The sequence below is a fragment of the Betta splendens genome, chromosome 7 (assembly GCF_900634795.4).
Source record: "Betta splendens chromosome 7, fBetSpl5.4, whole genome shotgun sequence".
Classification (NCBI taxonomy): domain Eukaryota; kingdom Metazoa; phylum Chordata; class Actinopteri; order Anabantiformes; family Osphronemidae; genus Betta; species Betta splendens.
In genome coordinates, this window is record NC_040887.2 from 7,490,353 (window position 1) to 7,517,445 (window position 27,093).

The 27,093-nt window shown below is 42.3% G+C and overlaps 4 protein-coding genes across 14 annotated transcripts in view; 3 read left to right on the forward strand and 1 right to left on the reverse strand.

Annotated features, from left to right (window-relative positions):
• Window positions 1-153: 153 nt before the first annotated feature.
• zgc:154075 (uncharacterized protein LOC556929 homolog) lies at window positions 154-4,970 on the forward strand. Of its 4 annotated transcripts, XM_029157102.2 has the most exons (15): window positions 154-422; window positions 765-873; window positions 1,031-1,115; window positions 1,198-1,271; window positions 1,440-1,499; window positions 1,730-1,837; window positions 1,912-1,968; window positions 2,143-2,273; window positions 2,360-2,414; window positions 2,584-2,676; window positions 3,157-3,291; window positions 3,374-3,475; window positions 3,777-3,938; window positions 4,098-4,269; window positions 4,790-4,970. In XM_029157102.2, the coding sequence occupies exons 1-14, from the start codon at window positions 409-411 to the stop codon at window positions 4,224-4,226; spliced, it is 1,314 nt and encodes a 437-aa protein (XP_029012935.1). In that variant the 5' UTR covers window positions 154-408; the 3' UTR covers window positions 4,227-4,269; window positions 4,790-4,970. The 4 variants fall into 4 exon arrangements, with proteins under 4 accessions (XP_029012935.1, XP_029012936.1, XP_055366365.1 ...); XM_029157103.2 differs by having other exon boundaries at window positions 687-873; window positions 4,098-4,970; XM_055510390.1 differs by having other exon boundaries at window positions 746-873; window positions 4,098-4,970.
• A 3,966-nt stretch (window positions 4,971-8,936) lies between these two features.
• On the forward strand, window positions 8,937-14,230 carry LOC114858835 (ERBB receptor feedback inhibitor 1). 2 transcript variants are annotated; one of them, XM_029156473.3, is made up of 4 exons: window positions 8,937-9,214; window positions 11,236-11,394; window positions 11,615-11,679; window positions 12,265-14,230. In XM_029156473.3, exons 2-4 carry the CDS (start codon window positions 11,348-11,350, stop codon window positions 13,197-13,199), a joined length of 1,047 nt encoding a protein of 348 aa, XP_029012306.1. In that variant the 5' UTR covers window positions 8,937-9,214; window positions 11,236-11,347; the 3' UTR covers window positions 13,200-14,230. The 2 variants fall into 2 exon arrangements, with proteins under 2 accessions (XP_029012306.1, XP_029012304.1); XM_029156471.3 differs by having other exon boundaries at window positions 8,938-9,214; window positions 11,233-11,394.
• Window positions 14,231-14,285: 55 nt separating this feature from the next.
• Window positions 14,286-21,981, reverse strand: emc1 (ER membrane protein complex subunit 1). The gene is made up of 22 exons (XM_029156469.3): window positions 21,822-21,981; window positions 21,342-21,469; window positions 21,170-21,235; window positions 20,973-21,066; window positions 20,765-20,893; window positions 20,552-20,678; window positions 20,269-20,418; window positions 19,921-20,088; window positions 19,623-19,694; window positions 19,326-19,424; window positions 19,131-19,227; window positions 18,692-18,808; window positions 17,852-18,051; window positions 17,542-17,691; window positions 17,159-17,320; window positions 16,932-17,051; window positions 16,529-16,666; window positions 15,998-16,171; window positions 15,697-15,907; window positions 15,502-15,586; window positions 15,284-15,413; window positions 14,286-15,183 (listed from the first exon to the last, which is right to left on the reverse strand). The coding sequence occupies exons 1-22, from the start codon at window positions 21,911-21,913 to the stop codon at window positions 15,004-15,006; spliced, it is 2,889 nt and encodes a 962-aa protein (XP_029012302.1). The 5' UTR covers window positions 21,914-21,981; the 3' UTR covers window positions 14,286-15,003.
• A 410-nt stretch (window positions 21,982-22,391) lies between these two features.
• The window catches only part of ubr4 (ubiquitin protein ligase E3 component n-recognin 4), a 34,922-nt gene continuing 30,220 nt past the window's right edge, over window positions 22,392-27,093 (forward strand). For all 7 annotated transcript variants that reach the window (XM_029155752.3, XM_029155754.3, XM_029155756.3 and 4 more), the window contains exons 1-13: window positions 22,392-22,545; window positions 23,733-23,830; window positions 23,926-24,029; window positions 24,117-24,246; window positions 24,386-24,531; window positions 24,650-24,749; window positions 24,992-25,133; window positions 25,245-25,369; window positions 25,483-25,607; window positions 25,780-25,839; window positions 25,989-26,179; window positions 26,369-26,468; window positions 26,779-26,916. In XM_029155752.3, the coding sequence (XP_029011585.1) occupies window positions 22,421-22,545; window positions 23,733-23,830; window positions 23,926-24,029; window positions 24,117-24,246; window positions 24,386-24,531; window positions 24,650-24,749; window positions 24,992-25,133; window positions 25,245-25,369; window positions 25,483-25,607; window positions 25,780-25,839; window positions 25,989-26,179; window positions 26,369-26,468; window positions 26,779-26,916 (1,584 nt within the window). In that variant the 5' untranslated portion in view covers window positions 22,392-22,420. The remainder of the gene's footprint in view (window positions 22,546-23,732; window positions 23,831-23,925; window positions 24,030-24,116; window positions 24,247-24,385; window positions 24,532-24,649; window positions 24,750-24,991; window positions 25,134-25,244; window positions 25,370-25,482; window positions 25,608-25,779; window positions 25,840-25,988; window positions 26,180-26,368; window positions 26,469-26,778; window positions 26,917-27,093) is intronic.

Here is a 27,093-nt window from a genome sequence, read left to right on the forward strand (position 1 = left end):
AAATCTGACGAAGGTAACCGAGGATTACCGAAGATTTCCACTAGTATAAATTTGCGATAACTGCTGAAAATGAACTCTGTCATTGTGTGATTTCAATTAAATTATCAAAAGACACGTTTAGTAAAGCTCAGCTCACAAGAAAGCACATTTATAGCGCTCCTAAAGACCTTTGTGACATTTAACATCCTGATTCCGATAAGAAACGCAAATTTACAAGGAGCCGTGAATGCTGCACGTGAACTTCGCCCATCCACCGGGTGGGGGCGATAGCAAACCTCGTGACTGGTTGGGTTTGACTTCAGTTTCTGAAGAAGTAAAATAGGATTCTGGACCCTAATGTGTTTAGTCCAGTCTGGGTCGAACTGAGGCACCGCAGCAAAGAGACGCTGTGAATCCTTTCACAATTATATGGGACAAAACAGGTAAAGAGACAGAAATGTCTAAGTTGTACCAGGAACAATGGACGCCATAGTATCGAATATGATTATTAACCGAGGCGGATGGTATATGTATGTACTGTTGTTGTTACTACTAGTGCATATACATGTTTGTAAAACGTTAAAAAATGAATTTTGATTTAAAAAATAATCACTACTAACTACCTGCATAAAATGCAGGTAGTCCATAAAATGCAGGTAGTGAGTAGATGGAATTTGCTTCCATAGTATTCTCCACTTATGTCATAGACGTGATCAGCTGTAATATCTGTGGCACGGTCCCAACACTGCGTGAACTGCATCTACAAGCTTTGATTTGTGTCGAAGTTCACAAGGTGCCAGAATGACTTCCCCTGTCTGTGTGATCGTGGTGGGAGCGGGCTGCCGAGGAGAGAACTACTCGAACTTTGCAACCAGTCACCCTGAGCGCATGAAGGTCAGGAGAGTCTTGATAAAAGCCTGAAACAATTCTGCAGATAGACTTTATTTTAGACTTCGTGTCCTGATATAGTTTTTAACGCCCTTATATGTCAGTGTTTCTTTTTATAATCTTATTGTTTTCATATATAAAAAATGTGTTTTAATGATTATAGGTTGTAGGAGTAGCTGATCCAAGGAAATTTGCACGCACTAAGATTCAACGGCAACACAAAATTGCAGACGAAAACATATTTGATGGTGAGTATATAAATGTTAGTTTACTATACATAATTATCTCTCATGCTTTTTTATTTGTCAATTATCTTTGTTTTGTAACTAGACTGGCACAGTGTATCTGAAAGGGAGAAGTTTGCAGATGCAGTGGTCATTTGTACGCCGGACTGCCTTCATAAGGTAAACATGCTCTGTATATTCTCTATAGAGAATCTTGAAATGTATTATTTATAGCACTTTTATAGAGTGCATGCGATTGGTTAGAAACTAGTACATGCCATAGATGCTTATTATTGTTTTGTTGTGGGTTTTTTTTGGTACTCTTTTAATTACTTGTGTTTTGCCAAGGAACCGGCTGTGGCCTTTGCAAAGAAGGGCTACCATATTTTGCTGGAGAAACCAATGGCAGTGAGTAATCAGTAATTAAGTAATTAAGAATTAATCTTAAGTGTGCCATTAGTATTGATACTTTCAAAAACATCTCAAATTCTATATTTTTCACAATATTTCAGTGTGATTTAGTCCAGAAAGCATAGAGTCAATATTTCTGACAAAAATTCCATCCATCCATCCATTTTCTAAACATGCTAAACATTAAAGATAATAAATGAGCTTGTTTGTTAATTGAACTGTGTTAGACAACTGCTGTAGACTGCACAGCGATCGTGGAGGCCTGCATCCAGAACGGTGTGATGCTGTCCGTGGGTCATGTCCTCCGCTATGATCCTGTCATTGTCAAGATAAAGGTAAACGGTCACATTAGGCTCATGTAAATAAGGTTTGTTTTTTTTTGGATTTAATATGAAAGATCTTTTTGTAGGAGCTTTTAGATGCCGGAGTTATCGGTGATGTGATTCATATTCAGCACCTTGAACCGGTAAGAATGCCAATCACACATAGTGCATTTTAATTATTTTATCTTAAACTCCAGCAACGGTGCCCCATTCTTTAAATACATATATCTCTGTTAAAGTATTTTATATATAAGGGTTAGGGTTCATTTTTGTTTTACTTTTATGGAGTTGGGATTTAATTGATTTTCCTCTTCCAGGTTGGGTTTTATCACTTTGCCCACTCATTTGTTCGAGGAAACTGGAGGAATGAGGCAGAGAGCTCGTTTGCCCTTTTGAGCAAATCATGTCACGACATTGACTTAATACATCACTGGGCAGGAGCGCGCAGGTAAACCTTTAGACAGGAACGCAGTCTTTGTATTTTCAGGCGGACAGTGTTTCCTTCGTGACATTACAAACACAGTGTCTTTGTAGGTGCCTAAAAGTGTCATCATTTGGATCAGTCAGCCATTTCAAGAAAGAAAACAAGGTATACAGTTTGTAAGACTACGTAAAAGAATCTTTGATTTTGGGCTAAAATAGTCATTAAAATTAGTTCTTTGTTTTAATTTTAGAAATGTTTTAAATAAATGACGTGCAATAACTACTAACTGTGAACAATGAATGCAAATATTGTGCTTAGTGGTGTTTCTTTTCAGCCAACAGGTGCTGCAGGTCGCTGCTTGGACTGTCCAGTAGAGAAACACTGTCCATACTCGGCATGCAAAATCTACCTGGACAGAGTCAAACGGGTTAATATTTCCGGACATTACTTTCACAATTCATCTACTTTGCTTAACTCACAGGTGCCAAGCTCCAGTCCTCGCGGGCCGCTGTCCCTGCCCCCATCTCACCCAGATTATCTGGATCAGCTGGGTTGGTTGGTTTTTAGCTGTTCATTGACTGAAGACACCTGGTCAAGGTAATCAGTAGGAGCTGGGGCAGAAACCCAGCAGGACAGCGGCCCTCGAGGACCTCAGTTAGACATTTTTACAGTGGTGTTTGAAAAGCTAGGCTCCTCTATTTTTGTTTACTTGTGACCTAAAATCTAATCTAATTTGTATAAAAGTGTTGAATCTACTACGTTAGAAACCCAAATAATCAAATAGGAAACAAAGCTACACTTTGTCTATTTTGTGTATGATTCTATGATTTGCATAAAACCTGATCAAACTTTAGGTCACTGATGTATATGTAGATAAGAAATAAATCTGTGTTTTTATTTGTGCCAGGGTCACACTGGATGGCCTGTATCAGTCATATGTCCCAGCTCATTTCCAGACATTGAGTCAGTAACTGAGGCACTGAAGACTGGACCATATGGTCGCTGTGTGTACGAATGTGACAATGATGTCTGCACCAACCAGGTAGGAACTCTCAGGCCAGCCTCATTTAGGAAACCACCGCTATCCAATATGGCTGCATTCATTCTGATGCATCTTTGTCCAGGTTGTTAACATGGAGTTTGAAGGTGGTTTGACAGCAGCCTTTTCCATGGTGGCGTTCACTGAGGAGATATGCAAGCGAAAAACAACAGTTTACGGCAGTAAGGTAGGACCGTTATGTCCGATTCTTGGATCAGATCGGATTGATGGCAATGATAATTGGTAGAGTTAGTCACTCATGCTAGTTTACACCAAACTAAAGAAAACAACACATCTACATGGGCCGCCTCTTGTCTACATCTTATATCCCATAAGTCTAAAAAATTATTTGACAAAGAGATTGTGTGCAGATTTTACCACCAGCTAAGAGTTTGTGCTACTGAATGACAGGTTGGTCAAACGCAGCATGTATTGGTGTATGTGAGACAGATTCTACAGCACCTTTACCTTTAACTTCACCTTCACAGGGGGAGCTGTCATATGATGGTGATCAAATTTGCGTCTTCGACTTTCTGACCCAAAAGTCCACCAAGCACACGGCACACAGTAAAGTTCCTGGGCAGTTCGTCAACAGTGGACATGGTTCTGCGGACTATCATCTCACTGATGCATTTATTTCTGCTGTGGCGGTGGGTGCTCATAAACGCTCTTTGAGTTTAGTTATGTATAACTTTCCACAGGGCTTTTTTCATTTGTCTCTCTGGCTCACGCCACGGTCGGTTTGTGGTCTGCAGTGTACAAAAAGCTGACTATGATGGTTGATTCTTTGCGTTTATGTGTTGGTGCAGAACAATGATCCATCCCTGATCCGATCAGGTCCTGAGGAGACGCTGCTCAGCCATTTGCTGGTGTTTGAAGCGGAGCGATCACGTCTGGAGAACAGGGTGGTGTACTGTGGCAGTACCAGCCAGGAATGAACACTTTGGCGTAAAAAAGATCATGCTTAAATCCAACATTACGGTATATAGAAGTTAATTTCATAAAAGTAATGTCCACTTACATTTTTATAATTTCTTTTGATATTACTGAATAGAATAATCTGTCTATGGGTAGGGACAGTATGTAATATATATATATATATGTAAGACACTCCTGTTGTGGTAGTTTTTTGATTAATCTTGAAGCCTATGCCAAGAATTGGCACCAGCTATAAAAATCATTTTGGTCCTATCTGTTCTCTCAAAGTCTAATGAGTAAATGATGTTTGATTAGTCAATATCATCAGCTTCATTGTTGATTTTGCCCTCTCATTCACCAGCAAATCGAGGCCCTCGCTATTTACTGGGCACTCATTTTGTTTATTCTTCTTGATTACTGATATATTCCAGGAACTAATTCATGCTCCAGCTTGGTTGCACTTCTCTATAGGAGAAGTTGCAAAAGAGACATTAAACTCATACAAGTTCCTCACCCCTTATGCCTAAGCACAGACCATATACCAGAGTTTCTATACAAAATAAAGTTTGAAATCCTTTTACAGCAGTGATGGGTTCCAGAAGTTCACAAGCTGACCTGTTAGCCAACAGGTGCCTTTCTGTGGGAAGTTTGCATGTTCTCCCTGTCCACCCACCCCTCAGACCACACGTACGTGATTAAGTGGAATAGAAGATGGATGGATGGATAATAAACATACATAATAAAAATATCTTTGCACTTTGCAATGTAGTGATATCTTTTGAACACAAGGTGTCACTAGTTCACTGAGAAATGAAAGATGAGGTGACAGTGGCCTGTTCCTGTATCAACATAAAGGCACAACTATTATGATTAAAGGCGTAAATGTGTTAAAAATGTAAACTTTACCAAGTGTGCTTAAGAAGGAGCAAATTTAACGTGAGCTTTAAATTGATGCCATGTCCTAGTAACTGCCACAGCAGCCTCATAACAATAATTTTTTAAAAATTATTATTGTTTTAAGCAGCTGATTAGATAGGATATTTAAAGATGAATCACGGAGAAACCTTGACGATGCCGAAATGGGATTACAATGATGTCAACGGCCACTCCTTGGGGAAAATCTTCCATTTGATGCAGTTTCTGTCAATACAAGAATAAATCAAAAATAGTTTGTGATGATAAAAATAAAAATAACAATATGACGCAATTATGATATAGAAAAGTCAAACGTGAGATGAAACGTCTAGATTGCAACATAGTAAATTAAAAGTTTCACTTATTGATTCAAAAACTTCAAAACTTCGAAAAGTCAACTTTTTCTATGAAGTTTAAATTCCTATATTATTGCGTCAACCATTTCTTTCTCAGAGTATCGTAAAGGACATGGAGGAGTTCCCTGAACCTGTCGATATGAAGCTATTTAAACCGCATAAACACAGGTCACACACGCTCAAAACGCCAGATCGATGGCGACGGGTTTGCAGACTGAGTCAGCAGCTGTATTTTGAATGACTCAACCAGAGCTCTTGCGTTTGCCTGAGCCCTGCCCTGAGCGCCTTCCCTCACACACACACCACATGAGGTTTTACTTTAGCACAGCATCACTTCCTCCCACTTCACTGGGATTTGCCAATAGCCACTAGAAATGCGGGAGGACACAGTGTTCAGAAAGGGGATATTTACATCTACTGCTATCAGCTGATCCCGTGTTTTCTTGGGGTGAAGTAACAACAGGCTGTAGCCGGCGCTGTGCTGGGTTTTCTGCAGAGCTGAGAGCCTCATCCGCTCCGCGACCCGGTCAGTTTGCTCGGAACACGCCGCTGTTTTCAGAGGAATGCACGCCACAGCACCGTTCCTAAGTACAGGACAGTCATCTGCCAACACGGAAGTGGAGGAGGAAAGAACGGAGGAGAGCAATAAACTGTAAAACACTGTGGGGCCTGGCTCCATTGGTGACTCAACAGGAAATGATGGAGCGAGAGTAAGTAAGGTGAGAGGGTGGAAAAGGAGGACGGCTGAAGTAATAGATAGAGAAAGGAAGACTGACTCTGTCATGCCTCAAGACTTTGAGCTATGTTGTGGGGGGAACAGAGTAAAAGTGATCACATGGAGCGTTACTGAGGAAGTCTGGAGGCCATAAAACAGACGGCCTCATCACTTCCACCTCCTGCAACTCATGACGTACAGACGCCCAGATGCCAAAATCGACTTTTTTCCATAGCCTTCCTCAATCACTGATGTTTTAGCGGTGACTCACGCCGACTTTGACCTCAGCACAGGTTGTGAAAACTGTGTAAATAAGCCAATATTGACTTTGTCTCTGCGGCGCACGAGTACAGCGTGTCCGTGTCCCGATGAGCAGACCTGAATTAGTGCCAATGAGCAGTGTTTTTTTTTTTTTTAAACCGGGCCAAGCTCATTGCCAACTCCACTGCCCGTAAAAAGGTTTCTGGAGCATTAAAGTGCAAAGCCTGCTTTCTCCCTCCTTCAGTTTCCCTAATGAACTGGAAGACCATGCAGGCTTGGGGAAGGCCCCCCGCTGTCCTTGCAGACCCTACATTCACACTGGGGCCTGAATTCTGGGTGGGGAAGCTGCCCGGGCCTTCAGCGCTGCACCCAGGGCAAAGAATCGCCCTTTTCATGCTCGGGTCCGTTCACCAGAGCTGTCACCGTGAAATCAGATGTCACAGGGTTTAAATCACTCTAATCCTTGCCACTTCCTCAGTCGCTCTTTGCCCCGTGACTGCGTTGGTGCCCTGGGAAAAAAAATACGTTTCCAGAATAGCACCACTACACACAAAGCTGTGTGTTCGCAAACGTGCTCGTCGCTGTGTTTTAACGGGTTTAGCATTTTAAAATCCTGAGTTTTTATTCAGGTGTTTTCTTGGGGTTGGTACAGCAGCTTTTAAGCAATGCAACAGTAAAAGAGGCCCATCTTTTCGCCCATCCTCCTCCCAGTGGCTGCTGGCTCCCCGATAACTGAGCAGTCTCATCACAAGATGGGGTCAAAGGCCGTGGTTTGAAGCCCACTCAGACATCTGTGGAGCACGGTTCCTTCCTCACGCCTCCGGTTGTCAGACCCAGCTGAAAAGCCAGTAAATTAAAAAGTATTAGAGGAGGCGTGTGTTTTTCAAATCACACACAACTAAGTAGAATGAAAACATCAGCATTTTCTAGAGATGCACAGTTTCTTCCTGATTGTATGAGCTGTAACTGAGCAAATCACATACAATCCAATAAATGTAGCAGTGAAGCAGGTTGTGTTTGTGACAGCGTTACAGATCAAATACATGGGAAATACATGACTTCTGCTGCGGCTCGCTCTGTCTGCAGGCTCTAATTACTATTACATGTTTGTACACAGCTGGTTCCACTATAAGAGAATTCCCTGTGTCACCGTGTCAGCACATCAACCTACACAAATGTATTTACCATAGAACACGTATGTTAACACCTACTTACTTTTGCATTTTCTATTCCAGCTTGTGAGCTCGCTAGTAAATTGGTGGGCAGGGATTTATCTTCTGAGATGTTTTTAATGTCACTGGTGAAGTGATTTACCTTTTCGGCCCGATGCAGGACTTCTCATCGCTGATTTGACCATGATATAATTAGGTTCAAAGAACATCCTAAACAGAATTCACTGACTTTTGTCCAGCATTGATTTCTAATTTTGCAGTAGCATCAGAACAATCCATCCAAAACAGTACAAGAAGAGGGGGGGGGGGGGGTTACAGATGTGGGAGGTGGGCTTCTGACTGCACTGACAGCTGTGAGGGACGGAGGGCTCTCAGAGCAGGAAATGCCTTGACCTCCCCCCTGTGGGAGACCGGCCCACCCCGACAACAGCCCCCACAGCCCTGAGCATCCCCGGTCGCCGCCAGCACCCGCAGAGCTCTGCAGATAAGCAGCAGAGAGGCCGGGAGGAGGAGGGAATCTGTAGGTCCAGGTGACAGGAACCCAAAATGGCGCACGACACCGCGAACAGGATAAAATAAAAAGAGGTTTAAAATCTACACGAGCTGCACCACGACCCCCCCCTCCCCAAAGGACTGCTACTATGCTATACTACACTGATGGATTTGTTGCATAACAGGAAGTTGGTCAAGCAGCTTGTTTGCTTGTCTGCACATTTATTTGGGTTGTTGCCGCCCCGGTGGTGAAGGTAAAGGCCAGGACGGCCTGCGCTCACTTCCTTGTTGTTTTCCACGCGTGTTGTCCCGCGGACTCTCAGCCCGGGCAGAGGACGAACACAGTGAACTCCCATGTGACGCGCGGGCTTCAAAACAAGTCCTCGTCCGCTGAGACTGCGCTGCCAATCTTGGCCTCGTCTCTCAGTATCAGTGCAGCACTGTCCTCTGGCCAAACGCCACCCACACACTCCCTGACTCCCACACGGGTCACACCGAAATTGTTTATTCCTCTACGAAGGGCAACTTCCCATACACTCATTACATAATGCAAATAATGGGAGTCTAATTATAATTCTAGAGACTTCTGGACATTTATGGACTTCAAGCTGCAGTGTTACACAATTAGAGGAAAACTGAAAATCGAATCTAATAGAATTTTTTTTACTGTTTGTCATTTTGAATTGAGAACATATTTTATTTGTGTGCTGTCGTGTAATTTCACGTCTAAACCAAGCCAAGACTGAAACTACAATCAAGCGGAAAATGTTCCTTTTTATAGGTTTGAAAACCACAGTGTAAACAGTGGGTGTCTCGTTTTGCCCCGCTGTTTTTTCCCCTTTAAGACACCCTGGGTGGAGTTACAATAACGCGGTCGGGTGCTGGACGCGTTTATAAGGAGACGTGGAAAACCGCGTAACTCTGGCGAAGAAAGTTTCTCCTCCCTGTGTTTTTGACAGAGCTGCGAGGCGCACATGGTCCGGTTTCACCCGGGAGCCTGAACGGTACCGGCCCAGATACCGATGAGCTCACGTTAGACGGGAACTCATCGACGGACCCGGGTTCGACGTGATGGACACACTGGCTTTGCATTGATGGTAAGACGTCCTTCATTTGAGCCGTAGGCTGATAGTCCGTACAATTAGAACCGTGGGATTAGTTTATTCAGGAACTGGTTCACGTGAGAACGTTTTTTTTTATTCCAATAAGATTAAAAAAGCTCCACTAGTTTGTCTTGGTCCATAGCAACGCGGACGCCACACACAAACAGTAACATTTATTGTTTCTTGGGCTCAAACTCGGTGGTTAATCTGCTTATCAGCGCGTGCGCTTCGCGTGACAGCAGCGACGGGATCCGCTGTTCCGACCCGCTGCGCGGTTTCCAGGTGGCCGTCGTGTCCCGTGGAGGCGACACGGCTCCGGCTCCGGGTCCGGGTCCGGTCACGCGGCCGCTAGTGGGCGCAGGAATGGTCGTGCAGTGCGCAGATGGGTGTGAATGCGCGTACACGTCGGTGTTTCCGCTGGATATCTACCTACGAACACTGATCTAGAGTCAGCTGAGTTCACATTTACTTCCCTAACTGTTGAACTCTAGAAGTTAGTTAAAACAAACCTACAACTGGTTCAAACGAAAAATATGTTAATAGTCACATATGTGTGATAATTGTACAAAGGGCTTCTAGCACGGTGTTAATTGAATGCTAGTGTTGTACAGTGTTGTGTCCTGACACCTGTGCTATGGAGCCAAACTGCTTGTGAATGTGTGAATTCACTGCCTTCATTGAACAGGATGCAGCTGTAACGTGCAAAGTCACAAAGGGTCAGATTTACAACTGTGAGGCAACACACACACACACACACACACACACACACACACACACACACACACCTGCAGGGTGTGAGCGAATGAGAATCACTTCAGCTTCAATAGATAAACATGAGTCGTAATAATCTAAGAGTTGTAGTGATTCACATACGGGCATGACTGTGACTAAGTAAACCCATTTGAATCCAGCCGATCCCACAGACTAGTGATTCACCGGTCGGACCCACACAGTTAATGCCAGTTATTAATTCCTTTGTAAAGGACTGGTCAGCGAATGGGGAGAGCCAAGGACAACACACCAAGGCTCCTCATCCAGACAAACAAACGTTTTATTATTAATATTATTATTATTATTTAGCATCAGCTCCAGCGGCTCCGTGCAGCAGCCTGATACCTCGGCCGCGTCCGCCCGTCTCCCGGCCGCGTCTTCCGTCCCAAACTCATGGGAGAGTTCACTTGCCTGCTTCACTGTGCAGCAGACGAGCACAAAGGCCCATTCATGCCCAAGAGTGGCTCCATTCATCCACACCGAGCCGTTGCCGATAGAATTCATAATTGTTCAGCGTCTTCCATCTCCGAGACTCGCTGGTGGAAACGAAGCCACAGTTGGTTGTTTTAAGCGTGGCATAAATATTCAAATAGACACATGGCTGCACTGTTGTCCCTGTCGTTTTTTCATGCGCGTCCATTGTCTTCTTCCCACGGTGATGTAGATAGATAGATGGAAAAACAAAGCAGGACTTTGAAGAGTGAGAGCAAAGCTGGGCGACTGTGAAAGGACAATGAAAAGCCTGCTTTTGTATCTTGTTGGATGATAATTTAATAATTATTCAAGTTTTTTTTTTATATTTACCCATAATCATTATGTGATATATTAAAAAGTGACCTGTGGGCTGTGCAACAGGCCGCTCGCTAGACCAATGGCTTTGAGCTGGACCGACGAAGGAAAGCCCTGGCACCAACAGCAGAATGAAGCGGAGCCTTCATTTCGATTCGACCGCTGCTCCTTCGTCGTGAAGCGAGACGAGATGAACAAAAGCAAAACCGCCTTTCTACCACTTACACAATCCTTTTCATTGCCAACCTTTGACCTCCCTTGCATTGTCAGAGCACACACGCCACTGGTTCTGCTGGATGGACTAGTGTGTCACATTTATGGTTTATGGACATTTCACAATTATGAAGGCGTGACTGAAACACGTGGGAGGATTGAATATGTGTAAAAGATAGTTTTTTTTTTTGTTTTTTAATTGGGTTGGTCTCAGCAGTGCGTTTCCTGCCTCTGTCCAGCAGATCACCAGCCGCTGGAACCATGGCTTTGACGGAGCGGACGCGTTGGAGCTTTAACCCGATCCCAAACGCATCTTCATGATTTATGAGGATCGACTGCCTTGTATAGCGCAGCATGGCCGGCAGTCAGAGTAACTTCTGGGGACAGCACGTCCTGAACAGGTGCGCAAACACAAAAACAACATCATACGTCAGAAACGTCATAAATATCATTGCATCATTACATAATATCGACCTTTAGCCCATCAGCTGCATTTGCTTTCATATTCTCCGGTCCACTCTAAAATAATAACAGTACGTCAGAACATTATATGCTACACTACGTGATATCCTACATACACACGTGTCACGTACTAATTTCTGGGCCTGTCCTGCTTTGCAGTGTGTGCTTTGGCCTGAGTGCTGACGCGGAGCTTCAACAGCGGCCGATGGACAAAGAATTCAACTGTGAGTTCATGACACGGCTCCAAATTGTACTTTTTTTTTTTTTTTGTAGAGTTCGTAAACAAAAACACGCCTGCAGAACGTTGACCACGTGGTTTGATGCTGTAACATAGAAGTGACTGGTAAAGAGGGTTTAGGTGGGTTTTGCATCATTGTACTGAGGAGGAGGAGGAGGAGGAGGAGGGGGGGGGCGCCGCCGTTCCCCGGTCACCAGCTGCTCCTGCCGTCTGGGGCACGCGGGATGTTTCCACGGGGAAGGTTATGGGAAGCTCTGGCGAGATTGTGGCCTGGCCCGCAGATAACGAGGATTCCTGTGTTAATCGCAGTGTTGTGGCTGATGTCTGACGAAGAGGGCGATAGGTAGCGCTTGTTTTCAACATGTTTTCACTCCTGTTTCCTGTGAGATATCTTTGTGAAAACAGGAGATTTTCTTGGAGCAGCGTGGGCCGCCCACTCTCCCGGGGCCCTTTTCGCCCTATCACTACATCCTAGTTGAAGTTGTTTTCCATGTTTCTTCCTCTGAGATAGTGCAGAGGTACTCAGCACACGCAGATGTGAATTTCACAAGTGTTTTTTGTCCCTTTACAGCCAACGCCTCCCTCCCCCCGTCCGCTTACTACCCTAGCACCTACTGCTCAGCACCTGATAACATTGTGCGGGCCCAGGAGGGAGACCAGGTGGTCCCTACCTCCCAGAGAAGGCCCGCCTCCAGTGGCCATCAGCGCCAGGTCAAACCGCTCCCGCCGCTGCCCGACCCCGAGGAGCTGATGTCCGATGAAGCGGCCGATAACGAGGTGGAGTTCTTCACCAGCGACCGTCAGCGGCTGTTGCCAAAGAGCTGCCCCAGAGCGGTGGTGGGGGGCAAAGTGAATCACGCCTATCAGGAGGGCCTGCTCTCCATGGCTTTCTCCTGGCCGGGCAGAGAGGACAGAGGGACGGGGAGAGGAGCCGGCTTCGGAGCCGCCGCCTGGGCCCAGAGAGAAGAACACCCGCCGCCAGGAGATGCAGAGCCTCCGTGTGGTCCACACCAGCGGTCCAGGCTGTGTTTTCCCTCGGCTTCCCAGCCTCATGATGTGGCAGGCTGCCCCTCTGACAAGCCGCAGGTCCCTCCTCGCATCCCCATTACACCGAAACCCCCTGCTCTCTCCCTGAGCACCAACGAGGAAGACGTGCCGCCCAAAATCCCCCCGAGGGTTCCGTTAGTCCCGCCCTGCCCACCGAGCAGCCCGACCCCCAAGAGCCTTCCAATTTACATAAACGGCGTGATGCCGGCCACGCAGAGTTTTGCTGCTAATCCAAAATATGTGAGTAGGGCATCACATTACAACCAGCAAAGGGAGCGGGCTGCGTCTGCTCATCAGGCGTCGCCGTGCATTGTTCCCATTGTGAAAGACGGCAGACAGGCCAGTGCCACGCACTACATCCTCCTCCCGCCGGGCAGAACCGCGTACGCGGACAGACGGGAAAGACTCTTTAGCGAACCGTCGAGAACGGGAACCAGCAGCGTCTGGCAGAGCACGTAGAACCGAACCGGGTCAGGCGTCGCTCATGACCACGGCCACGCACCACCACGCCTTACTTACACGCCTCATCTATACTGGTGTTATTTTCAAGGACTGATGTATTCACTTATGTTGCAGAGCACTTTGAGGTATTTGTGTGTTTTGAGGTGAACATTTTACCAGTCAGTATTGGTTCTGCCCAGAAAACACCACCAACATTCCAGTATTTTCACTAATGTGAAGAAATGTTTACCTCCTACTTCAGTGTTTCCATTTCTGTAACTGCTGTGCTGCAGTTATGACACAGGGAAAATGTCGCATGCATCATCTTTTTCATAGTCAAATCAAAGTGACTAAGCTAAGTTAGAATTCCTTAATAATTACTGTATGTGCAAGCTGGGCTTGTACCAATGTTTCTGCTCCTTTGACTTTGCTGCTTATATTGTTTTGCAGAATTCTCACATTTAAATTTAGGGTAATATTCATAATATACAGCGTGCTCAGTAGCGAAGGGAAATGAGACTTCACACTACAGTGATGTAAAATGATTTACCTGTTGACTCCTTTGGTCCTCAGTTTAATGTCTGATTGCACTTAACAGATTTCACTTTAAAAAGCTGAGCTAGCGCAAAGTCCTACCCGGCTTCATTCCAACTACAAAGTACTTAACATATTCCTGTATTCTGTTTCATTGTGTGCACTGCGTTTCACTTATTTAAAAGTACGGGCAACATGAACACAAAAAGAATTGATGACTGAATGACATCTGAAATCTGCTACAGTTGACTGACAGTTGATCTGATCTTTAAATCAAAACTAATTATTAACAATTGAGTTGATAAGGACTGATTGGACCTTCACTAATTGCTTTTGTGCGTGTTGTGATGGAAATGACGTTACATTCAGTAAGATGCAGGCCTGCACTTGTTGAAGTTCTTTGAAGGTTTTGTGTCACATTTCACCAGAGGACGGCAGTGTGTCAAGTTGTCTGGAAGTAAATCATTGTCAAATATTTTTATTTTATTTATAGAAATAAAATAACTTATTCATTCTATCGGCCCAAGTCCTTGTTTTCCTATCAAAACTTTAAAAAGAGGTCACTCAAACTGGAGTTCGGTCACAGATTTTAATGGGGCATCAACAGTAGTGGACAGTGACTTAAAACTGCTCTGACATTAGCTGTGTTAAGACAGATGGGAACAAAATGGAGGCTGCCACCAGTCATTTGTGTGGGTCTAGTCTTCTTCACTTTACCTCTTCATATTCACATTTCATTTGCATCAAACAGTGATGTCATGGGGATGTCATGGTGATTCTGCAGGTCAAACTTACAAACTACTGTACTGTACAAAATCATGCTCACATGCATTGCATGTCTTCTTTCATTTTGCTTAGACACCCCTGAATTCTCTCTTTCTCTCTCTCCATAAGAAGAGTCCAGTGTAGCAGAAATGTCACAAGTACCTGCCCTGGGAAAATCTAACATAATTCTTATTACCTAACAATTTTACAATTTACAATTTTAATAAATCCAAATCTGTTTCATTTATTTTTAATTAGTTATTTGATAAACATTTAATGAGAATGATGTGGCACAAAAACAATTATTCTACTATTAGCAATTCCCTGTCTTTGCAAAATAAGTTAGAAATTAAACAAAACCTTCACTGCTTCCTCTTCACCCCTACCCCACTGAACCCTCACCCACTGCAGTCACTTTTGGGCCATTTGACCTGTGTTCTTCTACAGACACCGTCTCATCTTCTAGGGCTGAGGTCCTTTGTGCAGCCTCTGGGCTGTCAGAGATGGGATTTAGACGATGGATCTACCGCCAGGCCCTGTTGAGCAATTTGACTTCTGCCAGACGTTTGCTAATCATAGTGGCAAAGAAAAGAGCAAAGAGTACGCTGCTGATTAGCATGTAGTCATAATCGTCTTTTAGCACGTCAAATTGCTTGGAGGGATACACGTGTGTCTGGTAGATGTCAAGACCATACGCCACCACCTACAAAGATAAAAGGAAGAATGTAAGCCAAGTAAATCTCCTGAAAACCACATTAACTCACTGAAGAACATCAGCTATTCAACTCCAGACACAGACTCACCAGACAGGTCGACTCAAGTCCAGAGGGGGCAGTGTAAATTCCTCGCACTCTCGATACGGACTGATTGTAGTTGATGAACCACTCAGTACGGATCAACAACTCTGGTGAGTACGGAATCAGATTCTCTTCGCTGAGGACAGTAAAAAAATGTTGGGTGGACAAAAAAAAAAATAAGGGAATTAAATTTTCCAGCACAAAAGTCTGACTGAAAGTCTCACCGGCTTTGCTCAGACACTATTTCTGGTCTACGAGGATCAAGGAACATCTTAGGTAAGGATAAAATCCCTCCAGATGGTAAACCAACTGTGACAAAGACACAAACAAAAATATAGACATTTTGGATTACTACTGGATGATTGAATGGATAATAAAAAAACCTGGAGAATATCAGGCCATGGTGTCACAGAACTTACTAAGCAGATGACGGCTAGTGATGCCTTTCTCAGTCAGGGTGGCCTCCATGGTAGAAATAGAGGAAGGGAATATGTAAGACTGCTGAAGCACCTGCGGGGCATGCGGCCGGTCCAACGAGCTGAACACGGTGCTGTTGTACAGCTCCATTCCTTCATACAGCTCGATCACAGAGAACTCATTCCTGCGAGATTTGGTGCTCCAGTACTCATACTGTGGATTCAAACATTTTTAAAAGTCAGACTCTATGACCGTGCTCCTCTGCAAAGTCCATTAATTTAGGGAATGGACGACAATACTCACCACCACCCAATTTTCAGAGTGGACAACATGCACTGGTCCTTTAGCCTTTCTCTGAACAGCCTCGTGGATAATGCGACCAGTAACACCATCAATTAAGAGGACCCCAATAAAACTCCGCTCCTGATGCAAGTCTGTGCTCTCCGTCACAAGTGCTAGTAGATTGGGGTTCAGGTACTAGAAAAAAAAATATAGATCAAGTCAAAGAGAGATGGTCACCAACCAATTCAAAAAGCATAACAGGTGACCTACAACGTACATATGCATATCAAAGCATTTTAAATTGAATGGCTGGGTGTGATCCACATTTACTGCATGTTGATTTTTATTGAGAGCCAGTGGGAGAGGCTTTAAATGATTCACTGAGTCAACACTGACAAAGCATACACAGCCCCCGGGAAACAGTCTAAGTTTACTTCAGAGGACAAGGGCGATGATGTATGAAGTGGGAAAGAAGCCAGCACAACTAAGAGAAATGGGAATCTTTTTAAATAACAAACAACATCAGTATGATGTTTCGGCAGTTTTCTGTACCTTATAGAGGACACTACGGTCTCCCATTACTCTTCCCTGGGAGTGCACATGCTCATTGGGCCTTTTCCCTTTGACAGAGACGATCCTCTGTACTTCAGGTGGGATTACAACTTCCCAGATCAGCTCAGTTGACAAGTCCTGGGAGAAGAGGAAAAAATCCAGACTTTATCTTTTTGTATGTCAGTCAGGTGTGACCCAAGGATTTTAAAGTATTTCACTGGTTGAAACCACTGGCATTCCAGGAACACATGACATTACTGTGCATATCTACCTACTGTTTAAAGTACAGACCTAAGTTTCCTCTTTTCCTGACATGTGAGATAACAAAAGACTTTCTAAAAGCCATCCAAATCAATTTATGTTACAATGAGATTAAAGGATGCATAAGAAATTGTTAACTTGCCGTTCGTAGTCTGTAGCCAGAAAGTCGACCCTGGCTGGAGTCAACAAGGTAAAAGAAAATGGATGTGGCTACCTCCTGGAGCTGCTGCAGCACATTCTTTGTAGAAGGAAATGCAGACACCTGGGAAAAAAGGAACAGAACAATACCTTATGTATGTATATCGTACTGATACGGCTTTGAGACTCCAAATGCTGAATGTTAAGTTTGGTTCACATTTTGGCACCGACCTTGTACTGGTCATCAACAAGAAGCAAGACTTTAGCATAATCCTGGTCCATGAGTGGCAGCACGAGGGACTGAAGTATTGGCTGAGGCAGAGCAGGTGGGGTGAGGTGACTCTTCTTTCCAAAGATGGGATTAAAAACATGAAGTGTTGCTAGGCCCGAGTCCTGAGGTAAAAAAGAGCCAAAGTTACAGAAACGGCAAAATCAAACACACACTGCTTCTCCAATTCCACTTAATGCCAGGTGTTTCTTACTGTATGGTAACAACAATATGCTCAATAAATCTATAGTAATATTTTTTGTAGCACTACAGTAACTTCATATTAAATCTTGTTTGTGTGACCCCATTTTATCCATCCTGATATTAGTATTAGTTATTAAGATACCTTGTCTTTGATGAGCAGTGTGCACTGTGGGGGATGAGGAAAGTGTGCAGTGGTCCGTTGTACCATAAGTTTGAAAGCTGCATTAGATGGGATGTTGTCCAAGTAGTACCTCCATAAAATACTGCCCGTTTTGCTGTCAATTCCAAAGAGCTTGACAGGTAGAAAAACAGAGGATTAACTGTCACAAGGGCTCGACTGTATATAATGATGTTCAATTTTACTTTCCAATCAAAATAAACTGAAATCGGAGCAGAGCTCATTAGAAAAAACAAACAATAACTAAATAAGAGGCTGAGTTTGAGTCACGAACCTTTCCAGATGCTGTAACCATAACCATCATTTTCTGCAAGTTGAACTCATCTCTAGAAAGATTCTCAATGGTCACATCGTTTTTAACTTGACTCCGTGGTTTACGTGCATCGTAGAACAGCTTCCAGAGATGGGAAACCCAGGCCTGCAGCAAAATGAGCTGAGAGGACAGCCGCTTCAGCACCATGGACATCAGGCCATCTGAAGAAATATTGTGAGGACAGACACCGCTTAATGCCTCCAGTGAATGTGTGTCACTTTTAGGATTGTCATCTGAGAATTCAACCTTTGTTCACATGGAAGTGTTAGAAGACTGCACCCTGAATGAGTAAGCGAACTGCACTGTAAAAAAAATACTTGCTTAAGAAGATACATTTCATTAGGGCAGCTACGAAAAAGGCAGGAAAACAAACTCAATACGCAGAATTCCTTAATGACGCAAAGACACAGGTTTGATTGTATAAGAGTGAAAAAAGTCTGTTACCTTGAATAGCTGAGTCCGAATGCAGCAAAAAAAACAGGAGAAGAAATCAGAGCAACGCTAATCACTCAACTTTTTTTAATGGCCACAATAAATGTAATAGCATCGTTTCCACTTGATGAAATGATGAAATGTGGGTGCAGGGAGTGAGAATGAAAGTGAAAGTAACGATTTAAATATTAGTTTTGAATTAATAGGAGGATACAAATAAAGTGTGCCAAAGTGGAACCAATCTTAACAAAACAACACTAAAATCAGAAAGAAACACATTACATATAAAATCCACAGCAGATATAAAAACGTATTGCTAGATTTGGGAATAATAAACCAAGGGATTTTAGGGGGTGTTCAGACATTTACCAGCTTTTTTGCCAAACTCTCCCTCCAGCTCTGCCTGTGTTCCCGTGAGGGGCAGATCCACCATTTCCATTGTCACCACATCTGACAGGGCCTCCTCTCTTGTCCACATTACACGCCCTGGAAAATAAGATTTCTTATTATTCTCCATTCACTCTTTCCGCTTTCCATGCCCTGTGACAGTATGCAGGTTGTGCCAACATTTTGTATGTCATATAATTTTGTGTAATTTTTACGTCATAAAATTGTGAAAAAAAAAGTAAAATAAGAAATGGACTCCAGTTGTTATTCTTCTAGTCCAGCCCTGAACAAAGATGTGCCGTCTAGCTAAATGATATGGCACCCCTCTGTGGTAGAATCAAAAAAATACAGCAGACAAAGTTAATATTGCAGCACATAATTTGAATAACATTAGCATTAGTGCAGCGTTTATAATCCCCACCTGGCTGTTGTACAAAAGTCAGCGTGTGGTCTTCTGTTTGCACTAAGACCCTGTAGCCAACCGAGTCATCTTTCTTGAGGAATGCCTGAACATACAACTGAAATGTATAATAAAAAAATTGTTATGACCGGACAATTATTTTATCTCCATACTTACATGGTCTTAACACAGTCACTGGGAAAAATAAATACTTACCTTGTCGGGTTTCCCACCGTTAGGATCCATATTATAGATAAGTGTTGTGTCTAGAAGTCTGCGCCCAGTTTCTGCACTGAATAGGTTAAGACTGCAAGCCTGCAGGGAAAAAACAGTTACATCTTTCGCAGTTGAAAAACCACATGAACATTTTTAAGTGTTTCATGTACCTAAGTCATACTTTTTTGGTCATCATATTTAATATGGTAATAACATATGAATATCACAAAGAAGCAAACTGTTCTAAACTGGGTGATGTATAATTCAACAGGGCTGCATGATTTTCCATCAACTTACGGTTTTATTCTTGGGTGACATAACAGCAGCAACAGTCTTCTCTCCAGCAGTTGCAAAAGAAACCAGCATTGCCTAATAGGACAAAATAAAATGTATTACAATTAATCATTCATTATTTAAATAACTCAGAATGACGCACAAAGATCTAGTCCTTTTTAAAAAGATTCTAATCTACAGAATCCTTTTTTATGGAAAAAATCTTAAGATAATCTAAAATAAAAACAAAGATTTGATCTAGATCACAACTGTTAGGAAAAAAAGACACATTAGAAATAAGTGTAAAGAAAGGGTTACGTACAGGCTTGATATCTCTCAGTGTAACAATCTGACCATTGTTGAGCTGGAGAAGCTGGTAGTGGTCAGGTCCAAGCTGAAGCAAGAACTCTGACAGCGGTGTCCGAGCAGGATTGGGCTGTGTAGCTACCAGTACTGGCTGGAAATTGGCAGAGACTTCCAGTCCCAGTGACTAAAAGACAACATATGGTTACACTCACACACAGAGAAAAAAGCCACTTTCATTTTCATTGAGAGAGAAAGTAAGAAATATCAAAACTATAACACTGAACATATTACATAGGAAACATAGGAGTACATAGGAAAGCGGTGAAAATATTTTTACTAAAGTGTCTTGTAATTTGGTGTCTACCTGAAGGAGAATCTGGGTCATCCGTGACTGGACATGCAGGTCATACATGTACAAAGACATAGTCACAGAGTCCACGCATGTCAACATCCCCTTGCCGATCACTGCACAGTTGGCCGGTATGTTGTTAAGCCATGGAGCCTCAACTGTTATCTGAAGACAATGAGGAGATGGTGTTTTAATATTCATCTGGTTTACTTGATATATTTTGTTTCACTTGTTTATATATTGGACATATAATACTAAAGATTTTAAATATTTTTTAGTCACAACAAATCATAATTACCTGTTTGATTATCTCTCCATCCTCCACACTATAAGCAACAACAGTAATGTGGGAATGTGGAACAACTCCCAATGCATAGACTTCACCATTTCCCCCGGAATACACAGTCTGGTAGTCCACAGTATCGCTGTAGAGAGAAAAAGATATGCAACCTTGTTCGCGATCACTGCGTTTAGAACGGTTAAAAGGCCCAAGCTCAGCATCATCCCTTACCTTTCTGGAAGATTCTCTATCCACTTCTGATGACCATTCGAGAGGTAATGTAGAGAAACTGCAGTTTTCTTCAAAACAGCAACATACTTTACTGTGTCTTGCTGTCCAACTAAACATGCTGACTGAAAACTAAAACATATAAAAAATGTTAACATATGGACAAAATAAAGGGAAGTTTCAAAACAAACCTCCATCAGGGGATAATTACCTGCCAGAGTCAAGCACAACCTCCCAGTTCATACCACCAACATTTGTCTCCCAGGAGCGGAGCAGACGGCCATTACCGACCACTAGCACAGCATCTAGACCACAGGATCAGTTTCATTATTTATCTGCTTTCATATATTTACTTAAAGGATCTATAACTATACTACCTACTATATACACTAGTAGGATAAAAATCACCTTGTCCATGTTGCAGAAAAGCATCAATATTTCCCTCTGGTCCTATATTGTCCACATGTCGCCAAACTGTAAGAGACAGAGACAGAGCAATCATTTAATAGAAACTATTTAGAGCTTATATCTGGTATTCGTTTTGTATTTCCTAAAGCGACAGTTACATGAAAACACTCACGGAGCTCTCCAGTCCTAATGTTCAGTGCGGCAAAAACATTCTTCTCTGTTGCCAGAAGCACCTTTCTAGATGACTGCATATGGTTATCAAAATGAGAAAATCGAACCTTGCCTACATATTGCTGCCTCCTGTGAAACAAAAGACAGAAAAAAGCTTTTCATAACCCCTGCAAAAACAAACTATAGCGATATGATTCACAGTACAATCAAATAAAAAAATGTAATGGTGAAGTGCACAGATAATATTAGAGAGATTATTTTCAAGACATTTACACTCACATTTATTTACAGAGTTTATAACACTATTAATTTTTTTAAACGTCGTGATAGCATCGCCTAATTTTCAATATTAATTTTAATATTTATAGGCCTGGGGTCCACCTCAAACACACCGAGTGGGGGCTGTGACAACTGTTAGCATTAGCAACTACAAAACTCTGGACAGCAGACCCGTTAAGTTCATCCTATGGATTCGCCTTACCAGTCAAATTTTCCTACTTGATCCTCAAATACAGACTCCACCGTACTGCATAATATAGTGAATAGCAAGCACAGCCAAATATGCTTTGCCATTCTAACAGCTTCGGCTTGCTGTTCGGGAGAAAGAGGAAGCCGGAAGTGGCTTCATTTCTGTCTCGCGACTGAGATATACTGTCCCCTACAGGTTAGATTTATATGTTCCTCCAGCATTAACATCTGCTATTTATTCTAAGAGCAGCCATGTCCTGCTCATAAATTGACTATTTTTCAAAAATATATCAAATTTATTTTAATTTCACAAACAAAACCATATGCTTAGAACTATACAGATTTATCTGAAGTGACCCTCTATATATAGGGGTAAGATACATAATAGAATAGAATAGAACAGAATAGATTAGCCTTTATTTTCATTGTATAGCATGTATACAACGGAATTGGAAATATAATCAAATATCAACCCTTGGATGACATACAGAGGTAAACAGTAAAGACGTGTTTGACACCAGAATCTGCGCTGTCCGCACGAGAGCGCCCCCCTGTGATTTACCTTCACAGCTTCTACTTCCACTAGCTAGTTTTTTTCTATGGGATTTCAAGATGGCGTCGAGCGGAGGAAATGGGGAACACGAATGGACAGCGGCAGTGCGACCGCTTTTATCAGCCTCGTACACCGCTTTTGAGACGAAGGAGCTACCTCAGCTTATTGGCTCTATAATAAACAGGTAAACTGCTACATGTCAATAAATGTCAGGGCTGCATTTGCTCGATTATTGACCGTGTCCACCTAAGAGTTAGCTGGCTGGCTAACTTGCTAACGTACCTTGGTTAGTAGATATCGATGGGAGACGTTACCCACTATGCTAATGTTAGCGGCTAGCAAGCTATCGAGCTTAACTTGTACTGGCACCGAGTCACCTGCTGACGTTAGCTAAGTTACTCAAAATGCTATTTAGCGACTCCTGGCTGGTAACGTAGGGGGTTTCAAGCAAAGCAGTCTTTGTGGCTAATGGGCGTTGGTCTCTGGTTTAACATCACTGCAGCGCAGACGTTATTTTACGTCGCAGTGTGTTGTTTAGGGAATCTGCTTCATCATGTGCTAGCTAATACAAACATTAGCCAAAAAGCTAACTAAGGGGCCTTGGCCCGGTCAGTGTAATATTCGACTACGTCAGCTAACTTAAGTTAGCGAAACTCTGTTTAGTTTGCATGCCGATCTTAGCGCATTCTGTCTAGTTGTGGCATGTCGACAGTCAGTTTATGTTTAAATAACTGGTAATTCAATAGCCAGTCAGTTGATCGTGTCTGTTTGGACTGTAAGTAGGCGGGTCCTTGTGCTCTCCACTCAGTTTTGATGAAGTGATGTTGTTTAGTTGTTAACATATAGTTAAAGAATAACCTTGGAGTTCTGCTTTGCAGTAACACATCATGTGTTGCTTTTCCCGTAAATCAACATAGCTTGTGCACAACCTGCAGCTGTCACTGAGGCATTATCTAGTCAATGGTACTTTCATAATTTATCCAAGTTGTTACTTTAGGCTCTTATTCAGGAGTAGACAGCTGAGACCTCTGGGCATTCAAGTAACCACTTAACTTAGATGCCCAGAGGTCTCAGCTACAAGGCTTTAATGACTTCATTCACCAGAAGAAGCAGCTATCTGCAAAGTTGCGACCTGCTGCCTCCACCACTGTTGGTTTCGTTTTCAGATAAAGGAAACAACACATGAATATGTATTATCGGTGTCACAAATTTTGAAGCCAAACACTAGATTTGTGACATTTTACAAAGGGGAAAAGCATAAACAATGAATTTAAAGGTGTCGATCTTAGCTGATGGCAGTGAATAGTAGTACATAATTTTGGAAAGGAAAAGTTTGTCTGATAATGCTAATGTTTAACTTTTCATCTTCAGTGAATCAGACATTCTTCACCATGACAAACAGTATGAGCCTTTCTACTCATCTTTTGTGGCACTGTCTGCACATTACATCACCACAGTTTGTGGACAAAGTAAGATAAACATTTTGGGTATAAGAAATCCCTACTTCCCGTCAAATACACTTACTTGTCTTCTAGCATTCAAATTATGTTTTTTGTTTCTCTAGTACCAAGAAACCAATTGCTCTCAGTTGCTGCAGCATGCAAAGTATTGATTGAATTCTCACTACTGCGCTTGGAGAACCCTGATGAGGCATGTGCAGTATCACAGGTAAAAGATAAAATAATTTGTGCTTGAAATGGCATTATATTAGTAGCCCACTGGTCAAATCAAATAACACTTTTGATTTGTCTTTAGAAACACCTGATTCTTCTGATAAAAGGACTTTGCACGGGCTGCAGCAGGCTAGATCGCACAGAAATCATCACTTTCACTGCTATGATGAAGTCTGCCAAGTTGCCTCAAACCATCAAGACCCTTTCAGATGGTAAGTGTCCCTCACATATCGAAACAGTGCTTAAGACAAAACATTACGTGTAACAGAGTAACTTACTATGAATAAAAAAGTAATAAAAAGACTTGTTTTCAGAACATTGGTATGATAATTTTTTTTCATTGTTTAATAGTGGAAGATCAGAAGGAGCTGCCCAGTGCTGTAAACCCAGAGCTACGACAAAAAGAAGTTCAGATGAACTTCTTTAATCAGTTGACGTCAGTTTTTAACCCTGACCTTGCCAACATCTCGGCCTCCCATTCGGCAGCACATATGCAGGCAAGATTTGTTTTTGGGGGGTGTTATGAGATTTTTCTTATGCGTGTTCTGTCACTCTCGATCAATAATTAAATTTATCTTCCAGAGTTGTAAATCAGCATTTTATTTATCATTATAGGCAGAGAGTGACTGTGATGACCAAACCACAGATCAAGCTATTCAGGCCAAAATGAAAAATGCCTTTGTCTCCCAGAATGTGTCAAGCTTACAGGAACTTGGTGAGTACTTGTGTCTTTGTTACAGGACAGCATTTGTTTTCATTAACACAAGTTATTCATCCAGTGAATAACAATGCCTTTTTGTCTCTCTCTTTACATGAAAGAAAAGCAGATTTTATGACATGAATAGATCTTGTTAATGTTCTCAATGTATATAGCTATTGTAGCTGGAACTGGTTGTCATATGATGCAATGTTTCCTTAGGGCTAATAGTTATTGTTTTAAATGATGTTATCTCCTAGGTGGGTCTGAGAAGTTGCTAAGAGTGTGCCTCAACCTGCCCTACTTTCTACGCTACATCAACCGTTTCCAGGATGCTGTATCGGCCAACTCTTTCTTTATCATGCCTGCTACAGTGGCTGATGCTACTGCTGTTCGCAATGGGTAATTTTTTTACATAAAAAATTAAAATGTTTTAGTACAATGACATTTGTAGCATATTAAAGTTTGCAAATGTTTCTGAACTTTCAAACATTAAACGTTGAATGTTCCTAGATTTCATTCGCTGGTGATAGATGTAACAATGGCTTTGGACACACTTTCCCTACCTGTGCTGGAGCCCCTGACGCCAGGGAGATTACTGGATATGACTGTGCTGGCTTTGAGCTGTCTGTATGCTGGTAGGTGGTGAAATCAGAATTATACTGTCTATTAATATAAACAATTCAACTTTGATCAACAACTTAAGCAAATGGCCAAATTTGCAAATGGAAATATCTTTTGGGCTTTTTAGGTGTGAGTGTGGCCACGTGCATGGCCATTCTGCAGGTAGGCAGTGGTTTACAGCTTCGTGCTGCCTCCACTGGGACTAAAGAGGAGGACTATGAAAACGATGCAGCTACAATTGTCCAGAAATGTGTGGGTATTATGAGAACATCATTCTTATTGTATGCTTTAACGATGGTGAAGACACCATTAGACTTTTGGAATTTTAGTCTTTTATTGGGTTTTTCTTCCACGCTACTATGTGTACAATAACAAGGTGCATTACATTTGAAATGCTAACCAGTACAAAACTTGTTTGCCACAGCTGGAGATTTATGAAATGATAGGACATGCCATCAGTAACTCTCGCAGAGCTGGAGGAGAGGTGAGCAACAATTTTGAGTGGTGCACTAAGAATTACCTCAGTACCTTTAACTTAGTATGTGCCACTTGTGAATGTTTCTGTTTTTGAAGTTTAAGTTATAAAGGAAGTTGAAAGTGAACACTTTTTTGAAATTTGTTTGTGCACTACAGCATTATCAGAACTTCCAGTTGCTTGGAGCCTGGTGCCTTTTAAACAGCCTGTACCTGATTCTTAACCTAAGCCCAACGGCGCTGGCAGATAAAGGGAAAGAAAAGGATCCCCTGGCTGCCCTGCGTGTGCGGGATATTGCTGCTCGCACAAAGGATGGTGCTGGATCACCCAAACTTGGGCCTGGGAAGGGGTAATTTTTAATATGATGACTTAACTTGCAATTCCAGCATCATTGTGACTTCGCTGTTTGCTTTGTTCTGTAATGCTCTGTTTATTAAATACCTAAAGGTGTGGATAGTGATTACTAAAATACAAACTCTTTACTAACTCAGTGAAAACACAAGTTAATGTTTATGTTTTGACATTTTTTTTCCTCAAGGCACCAAGGGTTTGGAGTGTTGTCAGTTATTTTGGCCAACCACACTATCAAACTCTTGACTTCGCTTTTCCAGGATCTGCAAGTGGAGGCACTGCATCGTGTAAGTAACACAAGCACAAACAAACTAATAATTGTGTTGGTTATTTAAAATATAATTTCTGCTACACTACATTGTTTATCTTACTGTAGTGCATGTGGTCAGCTCTATTGTCTCTAAGGCTTTACACACTGGTCAAACATCGACACACAAAATGTAACGTTTAATTAAGAAAGCACATGTAATTTTTTAAGGCTGATGAAAGTTATCAAATTAATTTTAAGCAACATTTTTGGGCGAAATAGGAAATGCCACATTGAAACTTCTCTTTGAGGAAATGTAGTCATTTCAGTCCCTTCGCTGATGCCTGTAGGGTTGGGCGAGTGATGGCCCACCAGCTGAGCTCAACATCATGGCACAGAGCACTTCGATCCAGAGGGTCCAACGGCTTATTGATTCTGTGCCCTTGACCAATCTGCTTTTCAGCCTTCTCTCAACATCCTATAAAAAGGTACAGTCATTTATAATTGCTATCTATAATTAGTTCTATAATTTATAGTTAATAACAATTTGCTATTTTTGTCTTGCTGGTTTTGATGTCCACTGTGCCATAAAATAACATAGATCAAGTGCAATTAAATATACCAAACAGATGAGTTTAAGTACTTAATGCCTTTGACAAATAAGT

What these genes read in the sequence shown, in the direction of transcription:
- zgc:154075 (XM_029157101.2), top strand. An exon ending in CGCCGGACTGCCTTCATAAG is followed by an intron (nt 1,272 to 1,439) that starts GTAAACATGCTC and finishes TGTTTTGCCAAG; the next exon opens with GAACCGGCTGTGGCCTTTGC. An exon ending in ATTTCAAGAAAGAAAACAAG is followed by an intron (nt 2,415 to 2,583) that starts GTATACAGTTTG and finishes GTTTCTTTTCAG; the next exon opens with CCAACAGGTGCTGCAGGTCG.
- LOC114858835 (XM_029156473.3), top strand. Translation starts at nt 11,348, where the DNA reads ATGGCCGGCAGTCAGAGTAACTTCTGGGGACAGCACGTCCTGAACAG. An exon ending in GGACAGCACGTCCTGAACAG is followed by an intron (nt 11,395 to 11,614) that starts GTGCGCAAACAC and finishes CCTGCTTTGCAG; the next exon opens with TGTGTGCTTTGGCCTGAGTG. An exon ending in GATGGACAAAGAATTCAACT is followed by an intron (nt 11,680 to 12,264) that starts GTGAGTTCATGA and finishes GTCCCTTTACAG; the next exon opens with CCAACGCCTCCCTCCCCCCG.
- emc1 (XM_029156469.3), bottom strand. Translation starts at nt 21,913, where the DNA reads ATGGCAAAGCATATTTGGCTGTGCTTGCTATTCACTATATTATGCAGT. An exon ending in CAAGTAGGAAAATTTGACTG is followed by an intron (nt 21,470 to 21,821) that starts GTAAGGCGAATC and finishes TTTGTTTCACAG; the next exon opens with GAGGCAGCAATATGTAGGCA. An exon ending in TTTTCTGCAACATGGACAAG is followed by an intron (nt 21,067 to 21,169) that starts GTGATTTTTATC and finishes CCTGTGGTCTAG; the next exon opens with ATGCTGTGCTAGTGGTCGGT.